The sequence below is a fragment of the Hyalella azteca genome, unplaced genomic scaffold, assembly GCF_000764305.2.
Source record: "Hyalella azteca isolate HAZT.00-mixed unplaced genomic scaffold, Hazt_2.0.2 contig3147, whole genome shotgun sequence".
NCBI classification, from domain to species: domain Eukaryota; kingdom Metazoa; phylum Arthropoda; class Malacostraca; order Amphipoda; family Hyalellidae; genus Hyalella; species Hyalella azteca.
This window is the reverse complement of record NW_025933399.1, coordinates 361457-388818: the sequence shown is the minus strand read 5'-3', so window position 1 is coordinate 388818 and position 27362 is coordinate 361457. Positions and strand designations below refer to the sequence as shown.

The following is a 27362-nucleotide window of genomic DNA, read 5'->3' as shown; positions in this document are numbered from 1 at the left end:
ATAAATGAGATCGGATCAGAATTTCCCAGAATAAGAGTATTTCACTTGCAAAGATTCATCGTATTTCTGATTTTATGAATAATTTTAGGGACATTTATTTTCCATCAGTATTATGAATAAAAACTCATTATAAAAAATAAAAACAATAAAATAATAACTCTAATAATAACTTGATATTTTTGAATAAAAAATATTCAAAAAATATCAAGTTCCACGAATAAACAATCTAAACCCTTCAGCGATAAATCCTATTACGAAGGTTAAGTCTCCTATATGCTCGACATAATCCAATACACGAAATTAACCTTTTTCATTTTGGATCAATCCTCCCCAGATAGGATAGATTCTGATATTAACCAATGTATCAATATATATATAGGGGATGAAAAGTTTCAATGAAGCTCGTACCTTCAGTCACGATCAATGTTTCAAAAGCGATCTAACCTTCTAGATCCACCTGTCCACCAGATCCACCTGTCCACCAGATCCACCTGATCACCAGATCCACCTGTCCACCAGATCCACCTGTTCACCAGATCCACCTGTCCACCAGATCCACCTGTTCACCAGATCCACCTGATCAGCAGATCCACCTGTCCACCAGATCCACCTGTCCACCAGATCCACCTGTTCACCAGATCCACCTGTCCACCAGATCCACCTGTCCACCAGATCCACCTGTCCACCAGATTTTCTTATCCACGAGATCCACCGGGAAGTGCTTCAGTCATCACAAGCCATAAACTAAATTAAAATATTAAAATGCATCTACGCAGCAGCAGATGACAATCCTCCGCCAAGGACTGACGCTCCAGACGCAAGCAGATCCACCAGATCCACCGGGCACGCCTGGAAGTGCCGGTCGCAGGATCCATCCATGTAACCGATCTCCTCGGCAATCATATACTCCACCAGCGCTGGAGATCCATCTCCGTATCCAGCTCTACCGATATCCAAGAATAAAATCAGCTCTCAGTCAGGTTATGCGCTCTTTTGTGAAAATTAATACAATAAAGAACCTATCCTTGCATGCTAACTAGATTGTATAGCTTATTCGTTTGTTTTTATTATTGATTTCCAAAATTCAGACACCATCTATGAGCATTTATTATATTAGAATATATTAAAGCGACATGTTAGCCATGGTTTTCAACGATAATTAAATCGGTAACGAACAAACATATTATCCATTCAGGTTGGGCAGCACATGGTTTGTATGAGCATTTATTACCATGAGAGTGAAAAAACATTTAATTTTTCGTCCATAGAAGCATGTCAGGATAGCATTTATAAATTCAATATAAATAAATATTGCAACTACCGAGTCCATTTGGCAGCGTTTGCCGTCATCATGCATGACCATTTTTAGCGCATTTTCTCATTTATTGGAAAAATGCCCTGTTGTGCTCGTCATGTCCGTCTGTCTGTCCGTCTATCCGTCCGTGACTTCACGTTTTCGTCGACGAGAAAATGCGCTCTCTGTCACTCACTGCAGTGAGTAGTGAGTTATATTTTTTACGCTTTATCAGAATCTTTGATAAAATAATTGATCGCCGAGCATCATTGCACGTGATATATTCGGTCACCGGCCATCGTGACGTATAATAATTGGCCGCCAGCCATCATGACATGCAATAATTGGCCGCCAGCCATCATTGCAGGAGATAATTGGCCGCCAGCCATCATGACATGCAATAATTGGCCGCCAGCCAACATTGCAGGAGATAATTGGCCGCCAGCCATCATGACATGCAATAATTGGCCGCCAGCCATTACGTGAGAGGAACGTAATGCCATGCGGTATGAGCGGCCAACCATGCACAAGTCTATGGCCGCCTATAAGCCGGCCTAGCGCGCCGTGTTTGCACTCACGCCAGGAACAGGTTCAGCATCTCCCCCAGCAGCCCGAACTCTGACAGAGGCTCGGCAGCCACGGCACACACAGCCTTCAGGAGACACCACCGCCCCGGCAGACCCGCCCTGTGGGGGACCATTGGGTGCCTTTGTTATGTACCTTTGTGTACTTTGTTACTATTCATGTTAAATGTTGCTAATTCAAATTGTGTTGATAATTCAGATTGTGGTGCTACGCGCAAAGTTTGTGAAGGCGGACGAACGAAAAAGTTTATTTTTAAATTCGCTCGGGTCGCGTCGACTTCTGCTTCATAAATAAGAAAAAAAATAAGCTTTTATTAAGTCTAGTTCTGATACGGCCAGCTTCCCAAATACAACTGGACACAGGAAATTAATTAAACATGTGCGTTCCGCTCGAACTTTCTGAGTGAAATTTTGTGGTGATAAGCATGTAGTATTGCTATTCCTATGCATCTTCATGCAAAGGGTGATATATCGTAAGTTTTATCTTTTCTATTTTATACATCATCGTTTTGTCACTTAGATGCAGGCATATATATGATAATATCATTGGATCTTAACATTTATTCCAACTATCGAAATTTTTATTAAATATAAAATCATATGTATTTACCCGTCGAAAGTTTTTTCGATGGACTTGAAGCCAAGCAGCCTCTGGTGGTCAAGCGGTGACATGATGACATCGTGAAGATTTTGTTGACTTCCATGTGGTTGCATCCAATCATCCAAATCCTCTTCATATTCATTGTGACTCAACGTAATATTCTCAGGTAGAAGACCCAGGTCTGATTCATGAAAAGTTGCTGCATGATATTCATGAAGCTGCGTTGCGTTTTCACTTAGTGATGTCAGATCAGGATGGAGTAATGAGTTCACTTGCAGCTCGTAGTCACTCAGTGTTGAACCTAACAAGTCTTTCTGCAATTTGCTGTAAGAACTCGTGCCGGAATCCTGCTTTTGTTCATCCGGTTTTCCATAATCCGCAATTATTCTCGTGTGTGAGTTTGGTCGTCCGTATGTTGCGCCCTCGGACCCGTGGAGCAGCACTGTTTCCGGGCGAGGTGTCCCGTAGCCTTTGTCGTGCGGGCCTTTGGCTTTGCCAGGGTAATGGAACACGTCATGGAGCCCCGTGAATATCAACTTCTCTGTCGGTAACTGTATGATGAATGCGTACTCTATGTACTTCTCCAGCACTGAAAAGTGGAAATGGGGGAGAAAAGTGATCAGCTGTGTCTTGAATAAGGTATAGTGCATTTAATTGTCTACGATAGAAACCTATTCAATGTATTAGATGATGCATATGTTAACAAATTTGCCGAGCTTTGCCAAAATAATGGCATGAAAATATCAACTAAAAGTGTTAAAAACTAATGTATTAACTATTTCAAAACACATACATATCAACGTTGGAATAAGTTCTAAGCTCGATCGGCTATATTCAAGCTCCTCTGGGACTGCTCCTGTCACTACCTATTCTTTCGATCGTATTTTAAAGTTATATGCTTTTTGGCTCGCACCTAATTGTTATCATATATAGGGTAACATGGGGCAGCGAGCCCACTGCGGGTCACGGGCCCATAGCGGGTTTCTCGCTAAGTATGGCAGATATTGGTCCGTGTTCTCTACCGCCGGTCGACAGTTTCACTGGGATGAAGTGTACGGATTTACGTTTTGCTAAATGTTTGCGTTATTAAGTTCTTTGCGAATAACTGTTTTAGTCTAGATAAAAATTTTTTTGCCGCTAAATAAAGTTTTTTTCCATTAATATAGATGAAGATTTTGAAATTACTTAATAACTCTATAGGCGTCTAATTCACATCATACATTCCTCATTAGTTGCACCTTTAAACAAAACAAAGAACCACCTCGTATCAATTAAAACTTCATCAAAAATTTAGTTTAAAAAAAGTGGGGGGGCGCGCTGCCCCACGTTGCCCTAATAGGTTTATAACGTAAAAGATTAAGTTACTTTCTTTCCATAAAAACTATACAAGATCAGAATTTTACGGAAAATGCCAGAGGAAATTCTTAACAATTCTAATGTTTTCCGTCTTCTCACGTTTACTATTCGTAGATCCTAAATCATCTCCTACGTTTAGCTCAAAATTAAGCATCAAATTATTTCTTTTTATACGTAATTTCACAAAAAATATGCTCGGCTTATGCTTCGTCACTTCTATACTCCGAAAGAGTGTTCAATTCTATTCTGGTTATCGATTTTAGATTGCATTATATATATACAGAAATATGACAATTTTAACTCGATGTATAGTTTTATTCAAACTGTAGGAATTTCGATTTAATGTTAATACTCAAGTTTATTATTTCATTCCAGCTGTTTTTTACAAACAGAAGAATCGAGTAAAATTACATGTAAGCAGAAAAGTTTGCAAGATGTAACTAGGCTGATAATTCAATATAAAATTAAAATTGAATTATTTAAATACATGGCTCACACTTGTTTCCGTTGTACATGCTACCAACTGGAATTGAGAAAGCAACTTTGAACGTCAGTGTCGAATCGTCGGGAAAGGCCAAGTATCTTTTCTTCCTGTCTTTTACCTGAAATTAAATAAATTGTTTGGAAAATATAAAAAATTCTAATTGAGCAAATAAATTAGGTAAGAATTACATTTTATATTCATTCATTGGATAATAAATTTTACTCGCCTACAATAACATTTGAGCTTCCTTAGCTTATGTAAATGGGGTTTGCATTTCGAATTTTGACCAATTTATCCAAAAGTTTTTATAATTTAAAATTTGGTCACTTATTTTTTAATAGTTCAATTATAAACTAACAGATAAATTCAAAACTCAGCATAAAATTCAAATCAATACACAGAAATTTACAAATATCGCTAAAATTCGTAATTTTAAACAAATTTCTAATTACTAACTTTATATTCTAATCATATACTACAAGTATAATAGATCAGTGTGCGTCAGCAGGTCAATGAATTCACTTATAAATTCAATTATCTATTCCGTCAAAATCTAGGCTCAATATAACATGGGTTTTTAATACACTTCACCAGCTGGACAAAGCCTGAGGTGGATTTTTTAATGAATAAACAATTAATATAAAACATTAATTCAATAATTTCGCAAATGTAATAGCTATCTTGTGGCATACGAGACAATTTCCAGATGATGTAAGGACAGAAACTAATGTTTACTAAACGTAAATCTATAGTGAAAATATTAATTTTCTGCTAATAGTACTTCATTATATTCATAACATTCATCTTACCGGCTCTTGATATCCTGAGGCAAGACCCTGGTTGTGATGATTGAGCAGCGCTCCAACATCTCCCCTGACGCGGCCGTGGCGTGCACCACCCACGCATTTCGGTGCGCCCTTGAGGGCCCTCGAGGCCACAAGCGCTGCCGGCTCTACAGGACTCAAGACGAAGCCATCGACGTTTTCCAACGACCAGCACATACAAATTACCAAGACTACAACGAGGCAAGTTCGAGTGCCGACGAAAAGACGTGTCTTCCTGACAGATTTGACGGAAAAAATTGAAGAGATAACGGTAAATTTTCGGATATATTGCGATAGACTGAGTCCGTGTGATGACATCTGGAATGGCTCAAGTTTCTCCGAGACTGCATTCGCTTCGGCCGATGGAGGAACTAAGCACGAGTTATCGCAGAACTGGAATTTGTCGGAAATGAACAGGTTTCTAGAATTGGTCATGCCGAAGATTGCTTGCCTTTCTCAGCTGCTTTCTTGCATCGTTATAGTTGAGAGTCAAGTGAAGCTCTGATCTAACGACTGAATGAAAAAGATTACAATCGATAACTCAAATTTCTAAACAAATGCGCAATATGACTTAAGTAACGAAAAGTTGTACATAAAGAGTTCATGCTTGCCGTGGAAAGCCAAAAGCGTGGAAAATTGACAGAATCATGATTGCATGTATAGTCGTTTTTTGTCATTAGTTTGGTTTATTTCTGCAAGAAGAGATTTTAGTCTCATGAAATAATCATAATTTTATTGAACGTCTATTGTAAGGCTTCTATTGGAGGATTTATCCTGCAGTACAATTTCCAATAGAAGAGCAGTGGTAATTACCTGCAGTGGTAATTTCATTACCAAATCGTTGTTGAACCGGAATTTAAACTGTGAAGTTTGAAGGTACAAGTCATGGTTGTAATATGAGTTTCACGATGACCTGCAGGAATCACATGCGCGCACTAAATTTCAATTTTTACAAGATAAAGTCAATATCACGTTATGAATTTCACTAGTTCAACGAAATGGTCGTTGTAATGTTTTTGGCTCTCACAAGGAAAGGTCATTGTTGCGTCATGAGATTTGCGAGTCACAGCTGTTCGTAAAGTTTTACGAGGCGGTGCGAGGGTTACAGTTTTTCGTAAGTTTCAGAATGTGGTGCAAGGGTTACAGTTGTTCGTAAGTTTCAGTATGGTGCAAGGGTCACAGTTGTTCGTAAGTTTCAGTGTGGTGCGAGGGTTACAGTTGTTCCTAAGTTTCACAGTTCGGTGCAAGGGTTACAGTTTTTCCTAAGTTCCACAGTTCGGTGCAAGGGTTACAGTTGTTCCTAAGTTCCACAGTTCGGTGCAAGGGTTACAGTTGTTCCTAATTAAGTTCCACAGTTCGGTGCAAGGGTTACAGTTGTTCCTAAGTTCCACAGTTTGGTGCAAGGGTTACAGTTGTTCGTAAGTTCCTGATTGCAATGGTAGTGTCATTGGTGCCCGTTAATAGGGAATTTCCGTCGAATTCGGCAAAAGCGCAACGAACTTGAGCCCTACCGTAATTTTTTAGCCCGGGCAATTATGCAAATGCGGTCTGAGCAGAGAGCATTGAAGCTCCTGGGCGATGCTCAGCGAATAAAGCGATAGATCTTTGAACCTCGTGGGCCTGAACGCCAACTTCTGCAGCCGAAAACTCTTGAATGTAGCCCCAGTATTATTGTTTATTTTGGAAACTTGTTTTGTGTTGCAGTGGACTTTAGGTTTGATGATATTTTAGGTAATTGGTATTTTCTATACGAAAGTAAATTTTGTGACTGTAAGTAAGCCATTGGTCGAGCCTTGAAAAATTGAACAGGGGCATAGTAGAAATGCCAATTTACATTTCATTTTGAAAGTGTACTATAAGGAGTTAATGTTACATTTTTTGTGCATAATAGTTCGCTTAAAATTTGTATAACAGCTAGATGACCATTTATAGAAAGGTAGTAAATAATACAATACAGGCATGAATGATGTTCCAAATCGATAAATAAATGGTTCACCCAAACGGTATACTTAATCTTTAGTAAGGGTATTGCATAGGTATATCAAATAACCTTTCATAATAATACATATTATATTGAATTATGTTGAATGTGTGTCACAACAACTATACAATATAGCGACAGCTGCAACACCTCTAGCACACGTTTACAACACCTGCAGTATAAGCGACGTTATCAAAATGGATATATAAAAGTTGTATCGTATATAATTAATGCATTTATGATTTACGTGAGCTTAGGCATAGGTATTGCATAGAACATCCAAAACATAGTAATCCATTATACGTAATACAAGAAAAATATAAGAACAAGACACGTACGCTACAGAAAATGGGTTCAAGATAGGCACACGTACCGTCGTATGATGAATGAACGTATCATCTACGTAATATACGTGAACGCAAACTCTACTCAAGATAAATGAACGCATATTCAAAGTAAGATAAATGCACGTATACTCTACGTAAGATAAACGAACGTATACTCCACGTAAGATAAATGCAAATATACTCAACGTAAGATAAGTGAACGTAAATTCTACATAAGATAAACAAGCATATAGTCTACGTAAGATAAGTGCACGTTTACTCTACGTGAGATAAATGCACTATACTCTACGTAAGATAAGTACATGTATACTCTACGTAAGATAAGTGCACGTATACTCTACGTAAGATAAGTACACGTATACTCTACGTAAGATAAGTGCACGTATACTCTACTTAAGATAAGTGCACGTATACTCTACTTAAGATAAGTGCACGTATACTCTACTTAAGATAAGTACATGTATACTCTACGTAAGATAAGCGCACGTATACTCTACGTAAGATAAGTGCACGTATACTCTACTTAAGATAAGTACTCGTATACTTTACGTAAGATAAGCGCACAACAGCGCAGAGCGTGGTCAGGTAACGCGACACCGCTGCTCAGTTGTCGCAAAACTCGGCGGGCGCGCGGGACGGCCGCTTTTATACGCAGTGCGTCATGCGCGTCGCCGCGGTACTAAGCACCGTAATGAGATGTGCGTTATCTTGCATATGTGCATTGGGGATACAAATTAAACATATCTTTTAAGTCCTTCTTATTTCTAAGTTCTTCTTGTCATTTTTCTTGTCATTCGATAAACGGCAAAATGAATTTGCGTATCGTTGGTTTGGCCTGAACTTCCTCTCAAGTCTCCCTTGAGTTCCTGTTTGGTTTTAATGATGATATTTCGTCATATTTTTACGTATTTTAACTCTTCAGTGCAATCCTCTATACAGGTTTTGAACTTATGTATAAACCATCACAAGTGATCACCGCTTATCCATACATCATTTTCCCCGTGCATCTCAAAAAGGTTTTCACCAAAAACTTCTTTATCCAAAATTTTCTTCGTGCTTTTTCTTTGCTCATTTCAGGAGCAACACGTGTCCATTTTTGGGTCTCAATCAATGAAGAATTTCTATCCATTTCTATTCATTTTTATCTATGATTATCCAGTGTCATCCACTGCTATCTCTTTCTATTCCTTACCAAATTCTCCCCAATCAAAATTTTATCTCAGAATCCAGCGTCATCTCTCATATACTATTCAATCCACCTGGTCTTCCTGTTGATTTCTTTTGCGGTCAAATTTTTCACCTAATTTTCCGTCTCCCCTCGATTTCTATTCAAATTCTGGATGGTTTGCAAAAGAATATTCTTCTCTTCATGAAATACTTCAACTCTCCATAAAATACAACTAAGAAATCCCTCGTTTCGCAATAAAAGAAAAAATCTTTCATTTCAAAATAAAACTTATACAATAGAACCAATAAAAATTTCTTAATATAGTATTGAAATTAATAATCAAACCATAAATCTGGGAATAAATTATTTCATCAAGGAAAAGTGATATAAATTAGCACTATTAATTAGTAGGAATGTAATACATAGTTACAACTCGAATATTATACGAGAGTGTACAGCCGACATTTTATCATTTTATTTCCTTGTTTCCATCTAGTAGTTTCTAGTAGTAACATCTCGCACCAGCCCATATCATCTGATACCATGCCATATATTGCATACCATGCCATATATTTTATGCCATGCCATATATATCACACCATCTCATACTCGTAGTACAACTCATAGTCGTCAGGGGACAGCTCCCCAGTCGTGGGGAGGAAGAGCGAGGAATTATTTACCCCAAATTCTACACGTCGCTCCTCATTAGGGAAGATCCTTGCTCCATTTAATGACTTCTCTCTCTCGAAGAATGGTATTTCTTCCTCGTTATGAGCTGAATTCTTCTCCCCACCAGCGATGTGGTTCTCCTCAAAATAAACATGCTTCGTTTCATGTAAATCATTTTTCCATTCATGAGGTGAAAGTTTCCCCTCCTGGGAAGCTTTCTTTCCCTCTTGGGCACCGTTTTTCTCGTAGAGGGCGCCCAGTCCTCTCTCAAGGAGGTGGGTGAGGTCCAGGGGACACTGTGGGAAGTGGGACTGGCAGTCCCCATCGTACAGCCCCACCTCCTCAGCGATCACGTACTCCAGCAGGTCGTCCGAGCCGCTACCGTAGCCCGCGCTGCAACAAACAACGGTAAATGCTGGGACTTCTTAACGCGTGAGAGCGGCCCTGGGAACTGCGTGCAACTCTCGACTGCCGGTGATTAGAGAGTTATGGGTGGTGATGATGGTGGTGGTAGAGAGTTATGGGTGGTGATGATGGTGGTGGTAGAGAGTTATGGGTGGTGATGTTGGTGGTGGTAGAGAGTTATGGGTGGTGATGATGGTGGTGGTAGAGAGTTATGGGTGGTGATGATGGTGGTGGTAGAGAGTTNAACATGCTCATCACTCACGCTAGGAACATGCTCATCACTCACGCTAGGAACATGCTCATCACTCACGCTAGGAACATGCTCATCACTCACGCTAGGAACATGCTCATCACTCACGCTAGGAACATGCTCATCACTCACGCTAGGAACATGCTCATCACTCACGCTAGGAACATGCTCATCACTCACGCTAGGAACATGCTCATCACTCACGCTAGGAACATGCTCATCACTCACGCTAGGAACATGCTCATCACTCACGCTAGGAACATGCTCATCACTCACGCTAGGAACATGCTCATCACTCACGCTAGGAACATGCTCATCACTCACGCTAGGAACATGCTCATCACTCACGCTAGGAACATGCTCATCACTCACGCTAGGAACATGCTCATCACTCACGCTAGGAACATGCTCATCACTCACGCTAGGAACATGCTCATCACTCACGCTAGGAACATGCTCATCACTCACGCTAGGAACATGCTGATCATGTCCCCCAGCAGGCCGAGGTCGTTGAGAGGCTCTGCAGCCACGGCACACACAGCCTTCAGGAGACACCACCGCCCCGGCAGACCAGCCCTGTGGGGGAAAATTGGGTGCCTTGGCAATAATATTTAATATACTTCAAATTAACATCCATAATTTGCCACCAATATTCAAATTATTTAGCCACCATAATAATTTCATCACATAAAATCTTAAGCAAACTCTTCCTATAATATATAAACTTCAGACAGTATAGGTCCACAATTTTAAAAATGCTTTCTAACGCGGCAATCGGTGGAATGATTGACACTGTACAAAGAGCGATGCATTTCTCGCCTGATTGGGTACGTTTTTTCTCTCGCCTGCTGCACGCCTGATTTTTTTTCTCGCCTGATTTTTTTTTTCTAGCCTGATTTTTTTTTTCTTGCCTTATGTGGGTATTCTGAACTAGGTTGGTCGGGTAGAAGGAAGTTTCAGTTCAAAAGCAGAAAGTGTATTACTATTTGGACAACGATCGACCCATACAATATTCTGAGCGTTGAGGTACGTTGTCAACAAGACGCATGACGATGTTGAAGCTAATAAATATTTATCAAGTCTCGTTCGGCTCCTACGACGCCTCATTAATTAAAAATCGATCTCAAACAAGGATGATTTGTGATAATGAGCTCGGGGGTGAGTGCTTCATGTGTCCATTGAAGGCAATTTTTAATTGGCAGCTGCGAGAAAGAATTTCTAGTTTCTTTACAAAATACATTTGGTTTCAGTCGAGCTTCAAGGGAATTATTACGATGAACTTGAAAATAATAATTGCAATCTAAGAACAATGACGGGGGGTGCTCGTGACACCTCATAGATTCTTTTTCTTTAACACGTTGACTCCAAAGTGGTACATATGCGTACCATGAAATGTATTTCTCCAGGACGTAGTGGTACATAATTCAGGTTGCCTATAATCGGCCAAATCCGAGAACAAAAAAGGCCAAAAAAAGGCCGATAACTCAATATATACTAGTTTATTTGTAGGTTCCGCTAAAAAAATTCCATTTATTTTCTTTTCGCAGTATTTAAAATTTAATTAGGAAGTACCCTTATCATAAATTTTAGCCGGCCAACGCAATTGAGAAAAACTAAATCACGGAATTTGTCCGGAAAAAATAACCGTCTGGCAACCCTGCTTAAAAAAAGTACAAAAAATGAAATAATAGTACAAGATGAAGCAATTGAAGTCAACGTGTTAAAAGAAAGTCACGCGAAGTAGGTTTCTACAAATTGTATTCGCTATTTATAATGAATTAAAAGTGAAATAAATCATTTATCGACACCCTTTGTACTCGTATTAAAAATTCCGAGTAGTGAAAGAAAGAATCATACCAAGCAATTCGATTCGTTTCATAACAAAAACAAAAGTTAACAACTATACAAGCATCTCTGACAGTGCTTTTCTTACAAAAATAACTATTGGTTTCGTGGAATATTCGAGCTTGCCAACGATTCAAAATCGAAGTTTGCATCTAATCTTTTTGGTTGCATTATTTATCTAGGAATATCAGTTATGCAAGCAAAACATATATATGAGATATATGAATATCAATTATGTGCTACAAATGTTTACTAAAATTTCGATATTTTTGAAAATTAATCTCGTAAATCAAACCTTTCTCTAATCCTGACAGAACATTTTCCTTATCAAACTGATACATAGAGCTTTCACACTTCGCTTTCTCGTGGAGCAAGGCAAGCAATTGTGAAAGAGTAAACTTCAGACTTTCAGACATACTTCAGGTTTTCAAAAAGCCTTGTTTGCCTTCATAACCATAGCCGTGAAGGCGACACTAGCCTGACGTGCTCCTTAAGAACCAGACTCTGAAGATCAACAGCGAACTAACGAGGCTGGCGTTTCGCCATTGTCAAGGAGACGAAAATTTTTCAAGCGCAAAGCAGCTTGCGTTTCACCTTGGAAATGCAATGTTTAATAGTGAAATAATTTAGAGAGATTCAAGAAGCTTGTATTTTTGTTTCTCCTTATATTAACAAATATTTTAAACACTCGCACTTTTCCTCTACCGTTTGTAAACAGCAAATAAATCAGTAAAAATTGTCAATTCTTCTTCAATAAAATAAGTTATACTCTTGCCTACTGCTTAGAAGGGCATTTTAGCAAAATTTAACGAATTAGTTTAAAATTATGATCGTTTTATTAAATTATTAAATTAGTTATTAAAATTATTATTAAATATATTATCTTTATTGATTAAAATTATTAAAGTTTAATTAAAAATTATGATCGTTTTATTAAATTATTAAATTAGTTATTAAAATTATTATTAAATATATTATCTTTATTGATTAAAATTATTAAAGTTTAATTAAAAATTATGATCGTTTTATTATTAAAACGATCATAATTTATTAAACTTTATTTTCAAAGATTACTGCAGTCAATAGATTTTTCTGTTTTCAATACTCACGCATCCATCATAGCCTCGAGGGCATCGAACCCTGCCTTCCTTTGCGCGTCGACGCTCTTGGCGTACGAGGTCGCGTAGCTCGACGAGGGAGACGCTGCTGGGGGAGGTGCTGCTGCTGGTGGCTGCTGGTAGATAGTGAACGATGGTGCCCTAGTGGTGCTTGCTGGTGCTGGTGGCATAACTGGTGGTGCTGCTGCTGCTGGCTGCTGGTAGATGGCGAACGATGGTGCCCTAGTGGTGCTTGCTGGTGCTGGTGGCATAACTGGTGGTGCTGCTGCTGGTGCTGAGTACCCGTGAGCAGGTGGTGCAGAAGGTGTGTGGGAAGTGTGAGGGTTGTAAGGGATGTGGTGATGGTAGTGATGGTGCTCACCCGGCCTCATGCCGAGGTAGGTCACACGCTGCGTCGGCAAACGAATCACGAAGAGATATTTGAAGAGCGCGAACAATACTGAAAGAGATCAAGGTTTACCGATTACCAATGTAAAATATCTGTTTTATTTGTTGTTAGTGATACTTCGTACTTTCGTAGTAACTTCTCTATATGAGGTTATGTCAGCAGTTGATACCTGTGTACCTAAGATTACGCTTGGAGGGATCAAAAAGTCCCAGTGGATGAACAGTGCAGTTAAGGCTCAGCTAAAGACCAAGAAAGAAGCCTATAAGCGCTATTTACGAACTCGCAGCGATTCTGATTATAACCTGTATGCAAGAGCTCGAAATCAAGCTAAAAAAGTTTGTCGCACTGCAGTGAAAAACTTCGAAGAAAATATTGCTAAAAATGCAAAAAAGAATCCGAAAGCCTTTTTTTGTACGCTAGTTCGAAGTGTAAGTCAAAGGACGGTATATCTGGTTTGAAAGTAGACCAACGAAAGATATCCTCTGATGAGGGCAAGGCAAACGTTCTTAATCAGTTCTTCTGCAGTGTATTCACAGATGAAGACTTGAACAGTATTCCAGATATTGAGAAGCGCCCAGTCGGCTCGAAGTTAATATGTTTTGAAATACACGAAGAAGAGTTTCTCAAGCGCCTGTTAGCTCTAAATCCCAACAAGACATGTAGACCAGACGGCTTCCATCCCAGATTGCTCAAATAATTAGCAGCCGTTCTGGCCGGCCCATTGACAGTATTCTTTCAAAAAACCTTGAACGACAGAACTTGCCGTCCGACTGGAAAGAAGCTCAAGTAACACCATTGTTCAAAAAAGGTGACAAAAGCAGCCCCGGCAACTATCGCCCTGTCAGTCTGACAAGTGTTGTTTGTAAGCTAATGGAATTGTTGTGAGGGATAGGATTATCGATCACTTGACTGCTCTCCATATCCTATCAGATTGTCAACATGGATTTATTGCCGGTAGATCTTGCACCACTAACTTATTATCTACGTTGAACGATTGGACTCGCCTGCTGGACGAAAGGGCGCCAATGGATGCATTGTACCTCGGTTTTGCCAAAGCATTTGACGGTGTTCCGCATGAGCGGCTGTTGCGTAAAGTGAAGTCTTTGGGAATTGAGGGAAACGTACTCCGAGATTTTCTAGTAGGTAGACGCAACGTGTCAGTATTAACGGAACCGTGTCAGACTGGGCATCAGTGCGCAGTGGCGTGCCACAAGGAAGCGTTCTTGGGCCTATTTTGTTCGTTGCTTTTATAAATGATCTGCCAGAAGCAATGTCCAGAGTGTGCTCCATGTATGCCAACGACACAAAAAGGATGCGTCAAATAAAGCGCAATTGCACAATGATCTTGACAGCTCAGTTAACTGGGCTGATACGTGGCAGCTGCGGTTTAATGCTGACAAGTGTAAAGTACTTCACCTCGAGAAGAACAATGAAGAGCCAGATTACAGTATGAGAAGACATGGTTGCAACGAGAGAGTAATGATTGAAAAGTCTAGTGTGAAAAAATATCTCGTAGTTTATGTCGACGAGGAGCTGAAATTTTCTAAGCATGCTGAAACGCAAACTAACACATCCAACAAACTTCTTGGGCTAATCAGACGCTCATACGAGTTCCTAGATAGCGATGAAGCAGTTGTTTGTTGCTGTCGTGCGCCCGAGTCTAGAGTTTGCAAACGTTGTGAGGTCACCGAGATTTGAAAAAGACAAAAATTTAATAGAGAATATCCAAAGACGTGCAACAAGGATAATTCCAGGCTTGAAGGGCAAGTCCTATGAAGAAAGATTAGAGATTATGAAGCTTTAAAGCCTCAGTATGGTTTATACAAGGTCCCCTAAGGATTACTAGAGATTGAAATAAGAACCAGCACCAGGGGCCACGGCTATAAACTAAAAGAACTGCGCTGCAACTTCTCCACGCGCCATTTCCAACACCGACATGTGGAACAGCCTCCCCGATGACATCGTTGGCGCTCCAAGTATGAACGCGTTCATGAACAGACTAGATAAAGCTATGAAAAAATATATGTTCAGATTTGAAATGCCTAGCACCATATCGAACCCGGTGGAAGTCTAGTAGCTATTTCAAACTATCGTCAGTCATGAAAAGATCCGGTCAAATTACACGATTTTAGATCTTCTGTGAACAAGGCACGAAAAGGAAAAGAATCGGCGACAGGCCACATCAGGCCTACACTCCAGCGCCGAGATCACTATGTTATGTTTTATCATTGTCGCCGCTTAATACTAAATTTGAACATCGCTTTTCACATTAACTCAATGGTGAATCAACACATAATTCGAACATTAATAGATGACCCCACCTCACAACTGAATAAAAAATACGAAATTAATTAATGAAATTCTCATTTAATTCGAAATTAATCCCAAATTGTCAACAAAATTCAAATTTTACGAGCGCAAAAAACATGGTCGGGCAGCAGTGAGTCGATGAAGATACTGAAGGCCAGACCTGCGTTGCCAGAGTTGTACTGATGGACAGACCTGCGTTGCCAGAGCTGTACTATAGGCCAGACCTGCGTTGCCAGAGTTGTACTGAAGGACAGACCTGCGTTGCCAGAGTTGTACTGAAGGACAGACCTGCGTTGCCAGAGTTGTACTGATGGACAGACTTGCGTTGCCAGAGTTGTACTGATGGACAGACCTGCGTTGTCAGAGCTGTACTGATGGACAGACCTGCGTTGCCAGAGCTGTACTGATGGACAGACCTGCGTTGCCAGAGCTGTAGGATGCGGCCGGCACCAGCAGCGCCACCGTCAGGATCATCCTTGACTGCTCCGGGAACTCGAGCAGGAGGCGCTTCTTCCTCGACAAAACTTCCTCCTGTCGCCAGTTCCGTTGAAAAATAGCGAAAATTTTTAATTAATTCGGGCGGAAATTAAATTCACGGATGTCACCAAATAAGCGACCGTAACGCAAGAATGGTGAAGATTGATGCTGTGCTGTTGTAATTTAGATGCAAAGTTTGAAGTCGAACTCGTGCAGAACTTTTTTGCTAGGCGTCGAAGAAGCGCAAGCTTCCGAAAATTTTATTAAGCACCAAATGTTCATCTTAATCTGAGCTAAAAATGACTGGCTAAGATCGCACAAAATAACCAAGCAGAGACTATAAAAATTTACGGTTATCTTAGATTTTTGTGATGAATAACAAAATGATATCTCTTCCAGTATATGAACATTCCCATTTTTTTGTTCTTATTTCGTGAGCTTTGCGTCTTACTTCCAAATGATTGTGTAATAACAGTTTGTTTTCTTCATCAAGGAATTCAAATTTTCTAAATTGAGTTGCATTTTATCGACTAATGTGCCGCATTGGATCGAAATTTATCATTTTTTTTACTTAATCTGCAAATGTTTTAACCCTTCAAATTGATTCGTTTTTGACATCTTCGATGCAGACTAAAATTGCATAAATATATTTACATCATGCAACCATACCTGATCTTCCACAAGGGTTCTTGAAGCGTTCCCTTCAGCCACTCCATGCCACCCGAGATCGCCTCGTCGGAGGTCGCGCAATTTGCACTCTTCGATGGCCCGTTCAGAAAACGGACTCAAATCTCGACGTAAGAACCGAGTGCCTTTCCTGAGCTCAGCAACACTTGGAATTTTGTGACCTCCGCTCTTCAGATACTGGGACCCTGAGTCATAAGTTTCAGCCATACGTCGCCGGTCTTGAGTCACCAACGCTGCTGATTGTACAGCCAAAATCACGAGCGTAAAGACGCTCAAGCTCGGCCATAAAACGCATAAAAATTGCCGAGTTGCATTACAAGGAAGCGCAGATTTGAACATCGAACTACAGAGGGTGGCAGGCATTATTTTTCTTGATTATGTTCGGTATCTGTTTTTCTTCCTCTTTACAGCCAATTGTTCTCTGCAAAGCATTTGGACAAAATTCAAATTATTTTTATTTGAGTTATATTTTTTTTTAAACTATTAAATACAGAGACTAAGTCAAGGCTAAGGCTGATAACCTAAATTTAAAAGATTTGGATTTTCGTCAATCTGTTTTTAAGAAAGGTTGAATCCTTCAATGAATGAGGTTTATATAGTTTAAAATATTTTACCACATGAAATTTTTTATCTCTTCTAACAAATGCAGCATTAGCCAGTAAATTGATCTCGCTTACTGTCATCTGATTGATTTAAGTTACGGTCTTCTGATTTACCAAGCATTACATAATTTGCTAAACTTAATTTCCAAAAATTCTGATATTTTTAAGTAATTTTGTTTTCTATGTCAAAGTTTAATAAAACTGAATTTGTAGTCAACAGGATCGCGGAATAATTTTTATAGTTTCGAGCATCTGGCACATCTTGCAAACAATCACCGCGACAGCCGAACTTTGCTGAATAACTGAGTCCGTAGCGTTCGACACCTCCACGCGGAGAAACTGTAACTAAATACTCCTGAGAAATCTTCATTCAGATAATGCTTATTACTCGGTCATACTTTCAGTCAAATTCACTTACATGGTAACACTTCAAGTCAATTTTAACGCCAGGCCTACAATCGACTTGAAGAATCATACGTGACTGATGACAGTTCCAGCCGAGCTGTGTGCTATACTCTACAATTGTGATGAAGGAAGGTGTTAACTGTGACACTGATGAGTGTCACTCTACAATTGTGTTGAAGNGTGTATAAGAGACAGCTCCACAATTGTGATGAAGGAAGGTGTTAACTGTGACACTGATGAGCGTCACTCTACAATTGTGACGTAGGAGTGTTGACTGTGACACTGATGAGCGTCACTCTACAATTGTGACGTAGGAGTGTTGACTGTGACACTGATGAGTAGCCACCGTCCAGTGATTCATAGTCCAATCAATCATGATTAATGAGCAGGACTAGGGAAATGGCTAAATTATCAGAAGCTTAGGGCCACGAATAGCTATAAGCTAACATTTTGCGGTCATCAACTCATAATTCATTTATTAATATTAATTAAGTATAATCTCTAGATATCGAAAGTCAATAAGTACATATCTTGGTTGGTCTTGGTTTAAAATTTAATTAAACATTAAATATAAAATTGCGTTATACCTCTCACTTTTTCCCATCTCTAATGTCTTTGAAGACACTCTGATTACATTGAAAGATTTGAAAAATTATCTGAAAGGAACTTATTTGGTAAGTATTCATGCATTAAAATTCATAGTCAGATAACGAATTTCTAAAAATTTTCGTGTTTGAGATTCTTCAAAATGTGAAATTCCAGCAAATGCACCTCTTAGAATGCCAGATAAAACTTATCATGGCCTGCCTTTTGGTTAAAGTTTTCTGGGAGCTCAGAATCTTCAACGACAATATTACTTAACATCAAAACCATATCAGGACCGTCAATGAACTCTGCAATTACGTAATGGACGTGGACAGAACAGGTATAAGCTCATTTTTTTAGCCATTTATGCCACTGTGCTAGATATCAAACTACCTACACGTGCCTTTCCCAAATGCGATGAAAAATTATTCTCTTAGCGCCGCGTTTTTCAATCTATTTGCAATCAAGTACAAATCGAAGGTACGTTCAGTTGCAGCAAACCACCAACACTAAACTGTAGCCAACAGCAAGTGGTATTATGTACATTGTACATTGAAAGTGGCTTGTTATAGGAGTTTAAAATTGCTACAGAGGCAAATCGTATATACAATATAATATTATTGTTTGTTTGTAGACATTTTTATATAGAAAATAAAAATAATTCAAATAATGCCCGATATGGTCGCTGCGAAATTCGAACATTCACTGATGAGAATTTTTCCATCTGAGAATTGAAGTCACCGGCATGGTTTTCCGAAAACTAACAATCATAGCCTAATCATAGGTAAACCAAAATGATAAATGAGTGTTAAAAAATTAACGTGAAATACTGAAATCTCAGGCACAGTGCTCCAAAAAAATATTTAATTTGTACATAAAGAACGATTCTGACCCATCATCATAAATTTCAGTAAATAAAATTGCCGTTGTATAGCTTGTGTACACAGCTCAAATTTAAATAACTTTCTTCTTCTTCTTCTTCTTCTTCTTCTTCTTGTTTGAACTCGAAAAAATGTGAAGATAGGTGAAAATTTGGGACAAATTTTATTTAAATTATGCGTTCCAGAGCAAATAATTTGACTTAACAGTTTGATAATAGACAGTCAAGAAATAATAATTTGATTTAAAAACAAATTCACGGTTATATGAACACAAATAAAAACAATCTTAGCAATAACATCTTAGCTTCTTAGTATTAACAATTTTATTGGACGGCGAACTCTGGGTATTCTAACAAATTGACTCTCGCAGAAAATAAGAAGTTTGCCCAACTTTTTACGTCACTTGAACCTAGGCAATACTTTCAAAACTCACTAAGTGAACGTAAGTACTTACGCTCTATTTTCTTGTCTATGATTGGTGGATTTGGCTTGAAAGGCCGTCAATGATTGGCTGATGAACTTACGATCTCTCAACTTTTTTTTAAATTATAGGCCCTGAAAGGTAAACTCTAGAAGCACTTTCGTTCACAGAGTCTCTGCACTATTCGGTGTGACTGCTAGAGGGGCAATGAGGATTATAATGTATTGCAAGTGCAGCGAGTGAGCCATGCAATACTGCGGTGTAGCTACTCACTCGTGAAATTTGCGTGCCACTGTACTGTAAACTATAGAGATGATTGCCGGTAGACTGGTATAGAGTCCCTAGATATCGATGAAATTCGTGAGAACTAACGTGCAAGTTGACATAAGAAAGCGCTTAATAAATCTTACTTATAATCGTTATCTCTTTTCTTGTGGTAGCCACAATGAGACATCGAACAATGTATCATGTAAGAGCAATCGCTCCGACATCAACTTCAGAATTGATACTGGGCAGAAATTGCTTGAAGGGAACAGGAGCGGTGCATGACAAAACTAATTTGCCAGTGAAGGTATATTGTTGGTAATAACAAAGATTTGAATGTATTATATTACCTGATTTTGTGGCTATAGTGGATATATCTGGCACTGACCTACTAATTATCAATGTCATATCTGGTAGATATTTCATTGACTGCGTATGTAACGTTTAATTTAGCTGGTATGAACCCTTAATTTAGCATAATAATATCTCAAATACTTGCAACATTAGACTCCATTAATCAAAAAATTATCTTCTGGCATTATGTTAAAGAAGAGATATACCAGAGGTTTGTGATCTGTTTAAATCGTCACTTCGTAACCAATGGCAGTGTAACGAAAATTTTTTAATGCAAATACAATGGCCAGAGCTTCTTTTTTTTTGTCGTCGAGTAAAGTTTTTCCGTCCCTGCTTGGACGCCACTGTCATTGTCAAATCGTTGTATCAGTTCCAAGGGACACATTTTAGTCCTAGAAACGGTAAGTGGACTGAAAAACGACAAGTGAATCACTGTATATGCTATATTTATTTTACGGATGCATAATATAAATAATTTACTCAGGAAAATATCTGAATATATTAAGGCTGTTCATAATTCTCTCTTGGTAAATTGTGTAATTGTGAAGAATATCGATGGAGAATTCGGAAAGGTTGACCAATTGTCCGGAAAAAAGTTTTGTTTGGATTTTTTTTACCATTGCTTCATTGCGCATTTGCCTAACCATTTTTTTACTATCTGAGACTTTCGTTAATTCTTTGGTTTGTATTGAGCTTCTGTAATTGTTCAGGTTGAGTCAAATAATTTATGTGGATTTTCTAATCCATTATACATATGTAGCGACCATGTACACCATGTTCGAGTTACCCTCGCCCCGTAGCTCATTTTCAAAGACCCGACAACTGGTGACTCTGAGTTCTTAACATAACATAACATAACATAGTGATGTCGGCGCTAAGGAGTAGGCCGGGTGTGGCCTGTCGCCGATTCTTGAACTTTTTGTGACTAGTTCACAGAAGATCTAAAATCGTGTCATTTGACCGGATCTTTTCAAGGCTGACGATAGTTTGAAATAGCTATATAGACTTCCACCGGGTTCGATATGGTGCTAGGCATTTCAAGTCTGAACACATATTTTTCCATGTAGCTTTATCTAGTCTGTTCTTTAACGCGTTCATACTCGGAGCGCCAACGATGTCATCGGGGAGGCTGTTCCACATGTCGGTGATTCGAAGCGAAAAGAAATGTTGTTGCGTGGACAAGTTGCAGCGCAGTTTTTTTAGTTTATAGCCGTGGCCCCTGGTGTTGGTTCTTGTTTCAAATTCTAGTAATCCTTCGGGGACTTTGTATAAACATGAGTATACTTATATACTTCAATGAGGTCCCCACGCAGACGTCGATTACTGAGGCTTGTAAGCTTCATAGTCTTTAATCTTTCTTCACAGGACTTGCCCGCCAAGCCTGGAATTATCCCTGTTGCACGTCTTTGAACATTCTCTATTAAATTTTTGTCCTTTTTAAAATCTCGATGACCACAAAACGTTTCCAAACTCTAGATTTGGGCGCACGACAGCAACAAACAACTGCTTTATTGCTTCTGCATCTAGGAACTCGTAAGAGCGTCTGATTAGACCAAGAAGTTTGTTGGATGTGTTAGCTTTCATTTCAACATGCTTAGAAAATTTCAGCTCCTTGTCGACATAAACTACGAGATCTTTTTGCACACTAGACTTTTCAATCATTACTCTCTCGTTGTAACTATGTCTTCTCATACTGTAATCTTGCTGTTCATTGTTCTTCCCGAGGTGAAGTACTTTACACTTGTCAGCAATAAACCGCAGCTGCCACATATCAGCCCAGTTAACTAAGCTGTCAAGATCATCTTGCAATTGCGCTTTATTTGACGCATCCTTCACTGTATTATAAACTTTTGTGTCGTCGGCACACATGGATCACACACTGGACACTACTTCTGGCAGATCATTTATAAAAGCAACGAACAATATAGGCCCAAAGAACGCTTCCTTGTGGCACGTCACTGCGCACTGATGCCCAGTCTGACACGGTTCCGTTAATGCTTACACGTCTACCTACTAAAAAGTCTCTGATTCATTGAAGTACGTTTCCCTCAATTCCCATGGACTTCACTTTACGTAACAGCCGCTCATGCGGAACACTGCTAAATGCTTTGGAAAAATCGAGGTACAATGCATCCACTGGCTACCTTTCGTCCAGAAGGTTTGAGAAATTATAAATTTCTCACCGATTATTTCTTTAATTTCAAAGCTAAATATTATTTCCTATCAATCTTCCATAATAATAGAGGTAATCTCGAATTATTTATTTCCGACGCAGTGCGGTTGCCTTTTGTCCAGCTTGTGCGGACAAGTCAATGTTCGAAACTGGGCGAACAAGCTCGTGAAATTTTTCTTAGATTCATTTGGCTGTTCCGAGTGGTGGTCGTCACTCTGTGATACTTACGAACTACAGTTTTGTGCCGCCAACTAATCAGTGTCTCCAAAAGCATCATACTCTTCATTCATTAAGTATTTCTCAAACTTCCTATAAACCTAATTCGCTGTCCCTTATTTTGTGCGAATGCCGTGTCATTTTCCTTTTGTTTGGTTTGCACTAACTGTGCTTATTATTGCTCCTGTGGGAAGTTGGACACATTTTTTAAGTTAATCATTCAAAGCAAATTTACATCAAATTAATATCTAATATATTGCAAATCTATAGCAAACTTTAAGTTAATTTCAAATATATATATTAAATTTATTTTATTATCTATATCAAATATATATCAATTATTAAATATATGGTTGCTAAATACGTATCAAATTAAATCAAATATTTTAAATCATTTCAAAGTATAATTGAAGTTTATCGAATATCAATAGTTCTATTTTTGCCGTGCAATCCTAATTTAAGTCTTTCATCTTCTTTCAACACGCAGTGAAACCTTTAGCTATTCATGCTGTCTTTTTCCGTCCAACTTCCTACTCCTCTAGCTGATTTCCTCTAAATTTCTCAAATTAAACTCTTCATTCATTCTATTTTCGTAAAGTCGTAACACTGGACATTATAAACCTCAGGTCAGTGGAAGGATTCTGAGTTAATTTGATCTTTGCTGCTGAAATTGCTGATTATTAATTTTATAGTCAAATCCTGTATGAACCTGACTGAGATAATGTTTATGCCTTTTTAGTATCTACGTTTTCAAGTTTCGGGTCCAGTGCTGTAGACGAGCCTTTCCTCCGTGCTACGTTACTTATTATACGTAACGTCTACGTTGTCTGGCGTCACGGCTACGTCGCAGCACCTGGGAGACCACATCTGGAGCCCATTAAACTTTGCCACGCTCGGAGCAAGCCAACCTTATTTTACTTCATCACTATTGCTGATCAAATTTTACTTCGTCGTTACTGCTACCAGGAGAATGAATAAATAAATAAATGAAAACCTTACAAAGCTTCTTGGCTATTGAATCCAGACTAGACTGTGTAAATCTTACAAAGGCGAGTCCAATCGTTCAACGTAGACAATAAGTTAGTGGTGCAGAATCTATCGGCAATAACACCATGTTGACAATCTGATATGAGATGGTGAACAGTCAAGTGATCGATAATCCTATCCCTCACAACAGATTCCATTACCTTACAAATAACACTTGTCAGACTGACAGGGCGATAGTTACCCGGGTTACTTGTCACTTTTTTTGAACAAAGGTGTTACTTGAGCTTCTTTCCAATCTGACGGCAAAACCTTGCCCTCATCAGAGGATATCTTCCGTTGGTCTACTTTCAAATCAGATATACCGTCGTTTATCTTACACTTCGAACTAACGTACAAAAAGAAGGCTTTCGGATTTTTTTTTGCATTTTTAGCAATATTTCTTTCGAAGTTTTTCACTGCAGTGCGACAGACTTTTTTAGCTTGATTTCGAGCTCTTGCATACAGGTTATAACTTATAATCAGAATCGCTGCGAGTTCGTAAATAACGCTTGTATGCTTCCTTCGTGGGACCATACTTTCAAAACTCGCTAAGTGAACGTAAGTACTTACGCTCTATTTTCTTATCTATGATTGATTGGATTTTGCTTGAAAGGCCGTCAATGATTGGCTGATAAACTTACGATCTCTTAACTTTTTTGAAAGTATAGGCCCTGGTCTTTAACTGAGCTATAACTGTACTGTTCATCCACTGGGACTTTTTGACTCCCCCAAGCGTAATCTTAGGTATACAGGCATTAACTACAGACGTAAACGTGTCTTTGAGAAATGACCATTAATCAGCCACATTCATGTCCTTGATACAGTCCGAAATATTCGCCGCATTGACCGCTTCACGGAGTTTGTCATTGTCGCCTTTCGCGAAGTTCAAACGTTCACGTTTCCTAAGCGTCTCTTCTGCATAGCACTTAATACTGAAAAAACAATGATTGGTGGTGGCTTTTGCCCAACGGAGCCTCATGGCGAAGCTCGTCTATCATTGATTCTTCACTAGTAAACACTAGATCTAGAATAATTGGGGTCTGTTTCCCCTAAAATGGTTTGGCTCCAAGAACAGGGATGCTGGGTGATTCCCATTTCTTGGAGTAGATCCATCTGCCCAGTTTATTTTCAGATGGTTAAAGTCACCAATTATCAACGTATGCAACCTTCTGAAAGTCATGCTCGGTAAAAAGCTGTTTAGTACTTTATTGTTATCAGAGGATGTTCGGTGATCTATAAATGACCCCTATGAGGAGGTTATCCTTGCCTTTTAGAGTAAGTTCGCACCACACTGATTCTCTAGCTGAATGATTCTCTGCCGATAACTTAACTTGCTGGGCCCCAAAGGAGGTTCACCCACAGTGCTACAACTCTACTGCACTGCTCTTCATTTAAGTTATGAAAACAATCGAAACCTGGCAACTGAAATTCAACAGGTACAATTCCCCCCCCCCTGATTTTTAGGGAGTGTTTCTGTAATACAAATAATTTCTATACACTCGTTTGCGATCACAGTCAGCAGTTCACTTTTTTGTTCAAGGAGTCCGAGTTCGTTTAAAAATATTTTAAAACTCTTTGTGCACTTTCAATTTGATGTATGCGGTTACTTCCTACATTATTTACAAGCCATGATCTACGGACATCATTCCTACTAACTACTAGTCCTCCATCACCTCTAACTGACCATGAGTAGCTTCTGACCGACCTCTTAAGAGAGTTCACGTGTACTCCGCACGGGAGCAACGATCACTGCATCGCGTAAACGGAGGCTGCCCCTAAACGGAGCCCGCCAAGCCGTAACCCCTACACCCTGCCCCTAAACGGAGCCCGCCAAGCCGTAACCCTTCACCCTGCCCCTAAACGGAGCCGCCAACGCCAAGCCTTAGCCCTACAGTCCTACACCCTGCCCCTAAACGGAGCCCGCCAATCCGTAGCCCCACACCCTGCCCCTAAACGGAGCCCGCCTAGCCGTAGCCCTACACCCTGCCCCTAAATGGAGCCCGCCAAGCCGTAGCCCTACACCCTGCCCCTGTACGGAGCCCGCCAAGCCGTAGCCCTACACCCTGCCCCTAAACGGAGCTCGCCAAGCCGTAGCCCTATACCCTGCGCCTGCATGCGGAGGTTGTTCAAACCTGTCAACGCCAAGGCTGTTTCACACGTGGCCTTCCTCTACACCATGCATGCCCGGGACTTCCTCCGGATCTCCAAGCCTGATACCAGTCAGCCCTGCTGCTTCAACTGACTCGCATACATCCTTGTCAGCCGACAGACCGCATGTCTCTGCAGTCGCACTGAAGCTACCACCAAAGGCTCATGCCACACCGCAACCACTCGTGATAAAGCAATACCGCAATGCAGTGTCACTACCGCCAGAGCTTTGGAACAACTTGCACAAAAATGAATTTCTCCTTGCAACTGTAAGGAGATCGAGATTTGCGAGTGATCACGACGATCACCTCTCGCAAACGCCTTGACAAAACTGGTCATAGAGTATCGATTTAATCTATTTCGATCTAGGAGCGGGATATTTTTAGCGACCATGTATAAATGCTTCTTTGAGTTACACCCGCAACTCATTTTCTAGGACCGTTGTCAGCCTATCATAATTTAGTGCATTTAACTGTCAACTCAAACTTCCTATTTTTGTCCATTACATTTTATTCATTGGCATTAATAAATACCAACTATGATCCAGATACTGTTATATATAAGTTAGCTACATATTCATAAAATTAACACCGAACTAAAGCAATACAAAATCGAGTAACACCAGTTGTCATATTTATTTGCATAAGTGTAATACATTGTATAATGTGGTCTCTAAACCTTGATTTATCTAAAGAGGGGAACTGCTTCCGTAATTCATTACGAAATGCATATTACCGATGTATGTCGGTAATGCATATATAATATTTGATTATATGCGCAAGACCTCACTGTCTCACGCATATATTTAGAATAGAAGTGTCGGCGTTGAAGAAATAGGCCCATGGCCTATTTATTTATTGCCGTCATGCATAGTAAACTTCAAGCCATGACTGTTAGGATTAATGCTACCATAGTCTGCCTTCCACTCCAGATGGTAATGCCAATTGTACTGCTGTGATTTAATTAAGGAAACCAGATACCCTTATCGGTCGGTTATAATATGAACATCAGAAACGCTTGGAACTTCAAAAACATTGGCATGTAATTTCACTGCATCAAATCACATATTATTTGCGCAGAACGTCTGCTGCGAGTGAACAAAAAAATATATTGCGTGTGCCTGCTCTCACCACCACTGCATATTACTGAGAAATTCATGTTAATCCAGCTTAAATGTTTTTGCGTAGCTTGCAAGTCTGCAGAACTAATCAAAATTACTTAGTCTAAATAGATCATCGAACTTTAAATTATTTATCCCCAAAAATTCCCTGCTGGGATAGTGCCTACGTGCCCCGAGACCTCTTCGTCCTCCCCCAACAGCGCAGCCCCGCGTGTGCGAGCCGGCAGCTCGTATACGGGAGGCTCAGCGTCAGGGGAATCGGTACGCGCTTCGGATGCTTGGAGATCCTACACCGAACTAAATATATATGGCGATAAGTAGTGACGTCGCAGCGTCTCGATACAAATTCGAATGAAAATCTACCACATCGACATTTGAA

The 27362-nt window shown here is 39.6% G+C and overlaps 1 protein-coding gene across 1 annotated transcript; it reads right to left on the bottom strand.

The window, feature by feature from the left end:
* Window positions 1-630: 630 nt before the first annotated feature.
* On the bottom strand, window positions 631-6235 carry LOC108665852. Its single transcript, XM_018152660.2, has 5 exons — window positions 5129-6235; window positions 4332-4437; window positions 2489-3068; window positions 1873-1980; window positions 631-943 (listed from the first exon to the last, which is right to left on the bottom strand). Exons 1-5 carry the CDS (start codon window positions 5576-5578, stop codon window positions 769-771), a joined length of 1419 nt encoding a protein of 472 aa, XP_018008149.1. The 5' UTR covers window positions 5579-6235; the 3' UTR covers window positions 631-768.
* Between the last annotated feature and the right edge of the window lie 21127 nt (window positions 6236-27362).

Bases quoted from the DNA above. Each gene is read 5' to 3' on its own strand.
- LOC108665852 (XM_018152660.2), bottom strand. From the start codon at position 5,578: ATGACCAATTCTAGAAACCTGTTCATTTCCGACAAATTCCAGTTCTGC. The intron at 4,438-5,128 runs GTAAGATGAATG...ATTTAATTTCAG, and splicing joins CCTCAGGATATCAAGAGCCG to GTAAAAGACAGGAAGAAAAG. The intron at 944-1,872 runs GTGAGTGCAAAC...GGATATCGGTAG, and splicing joins ATGCTGAACCTGTTCCTGGC to AGCTGGATACGGAGATGGAT.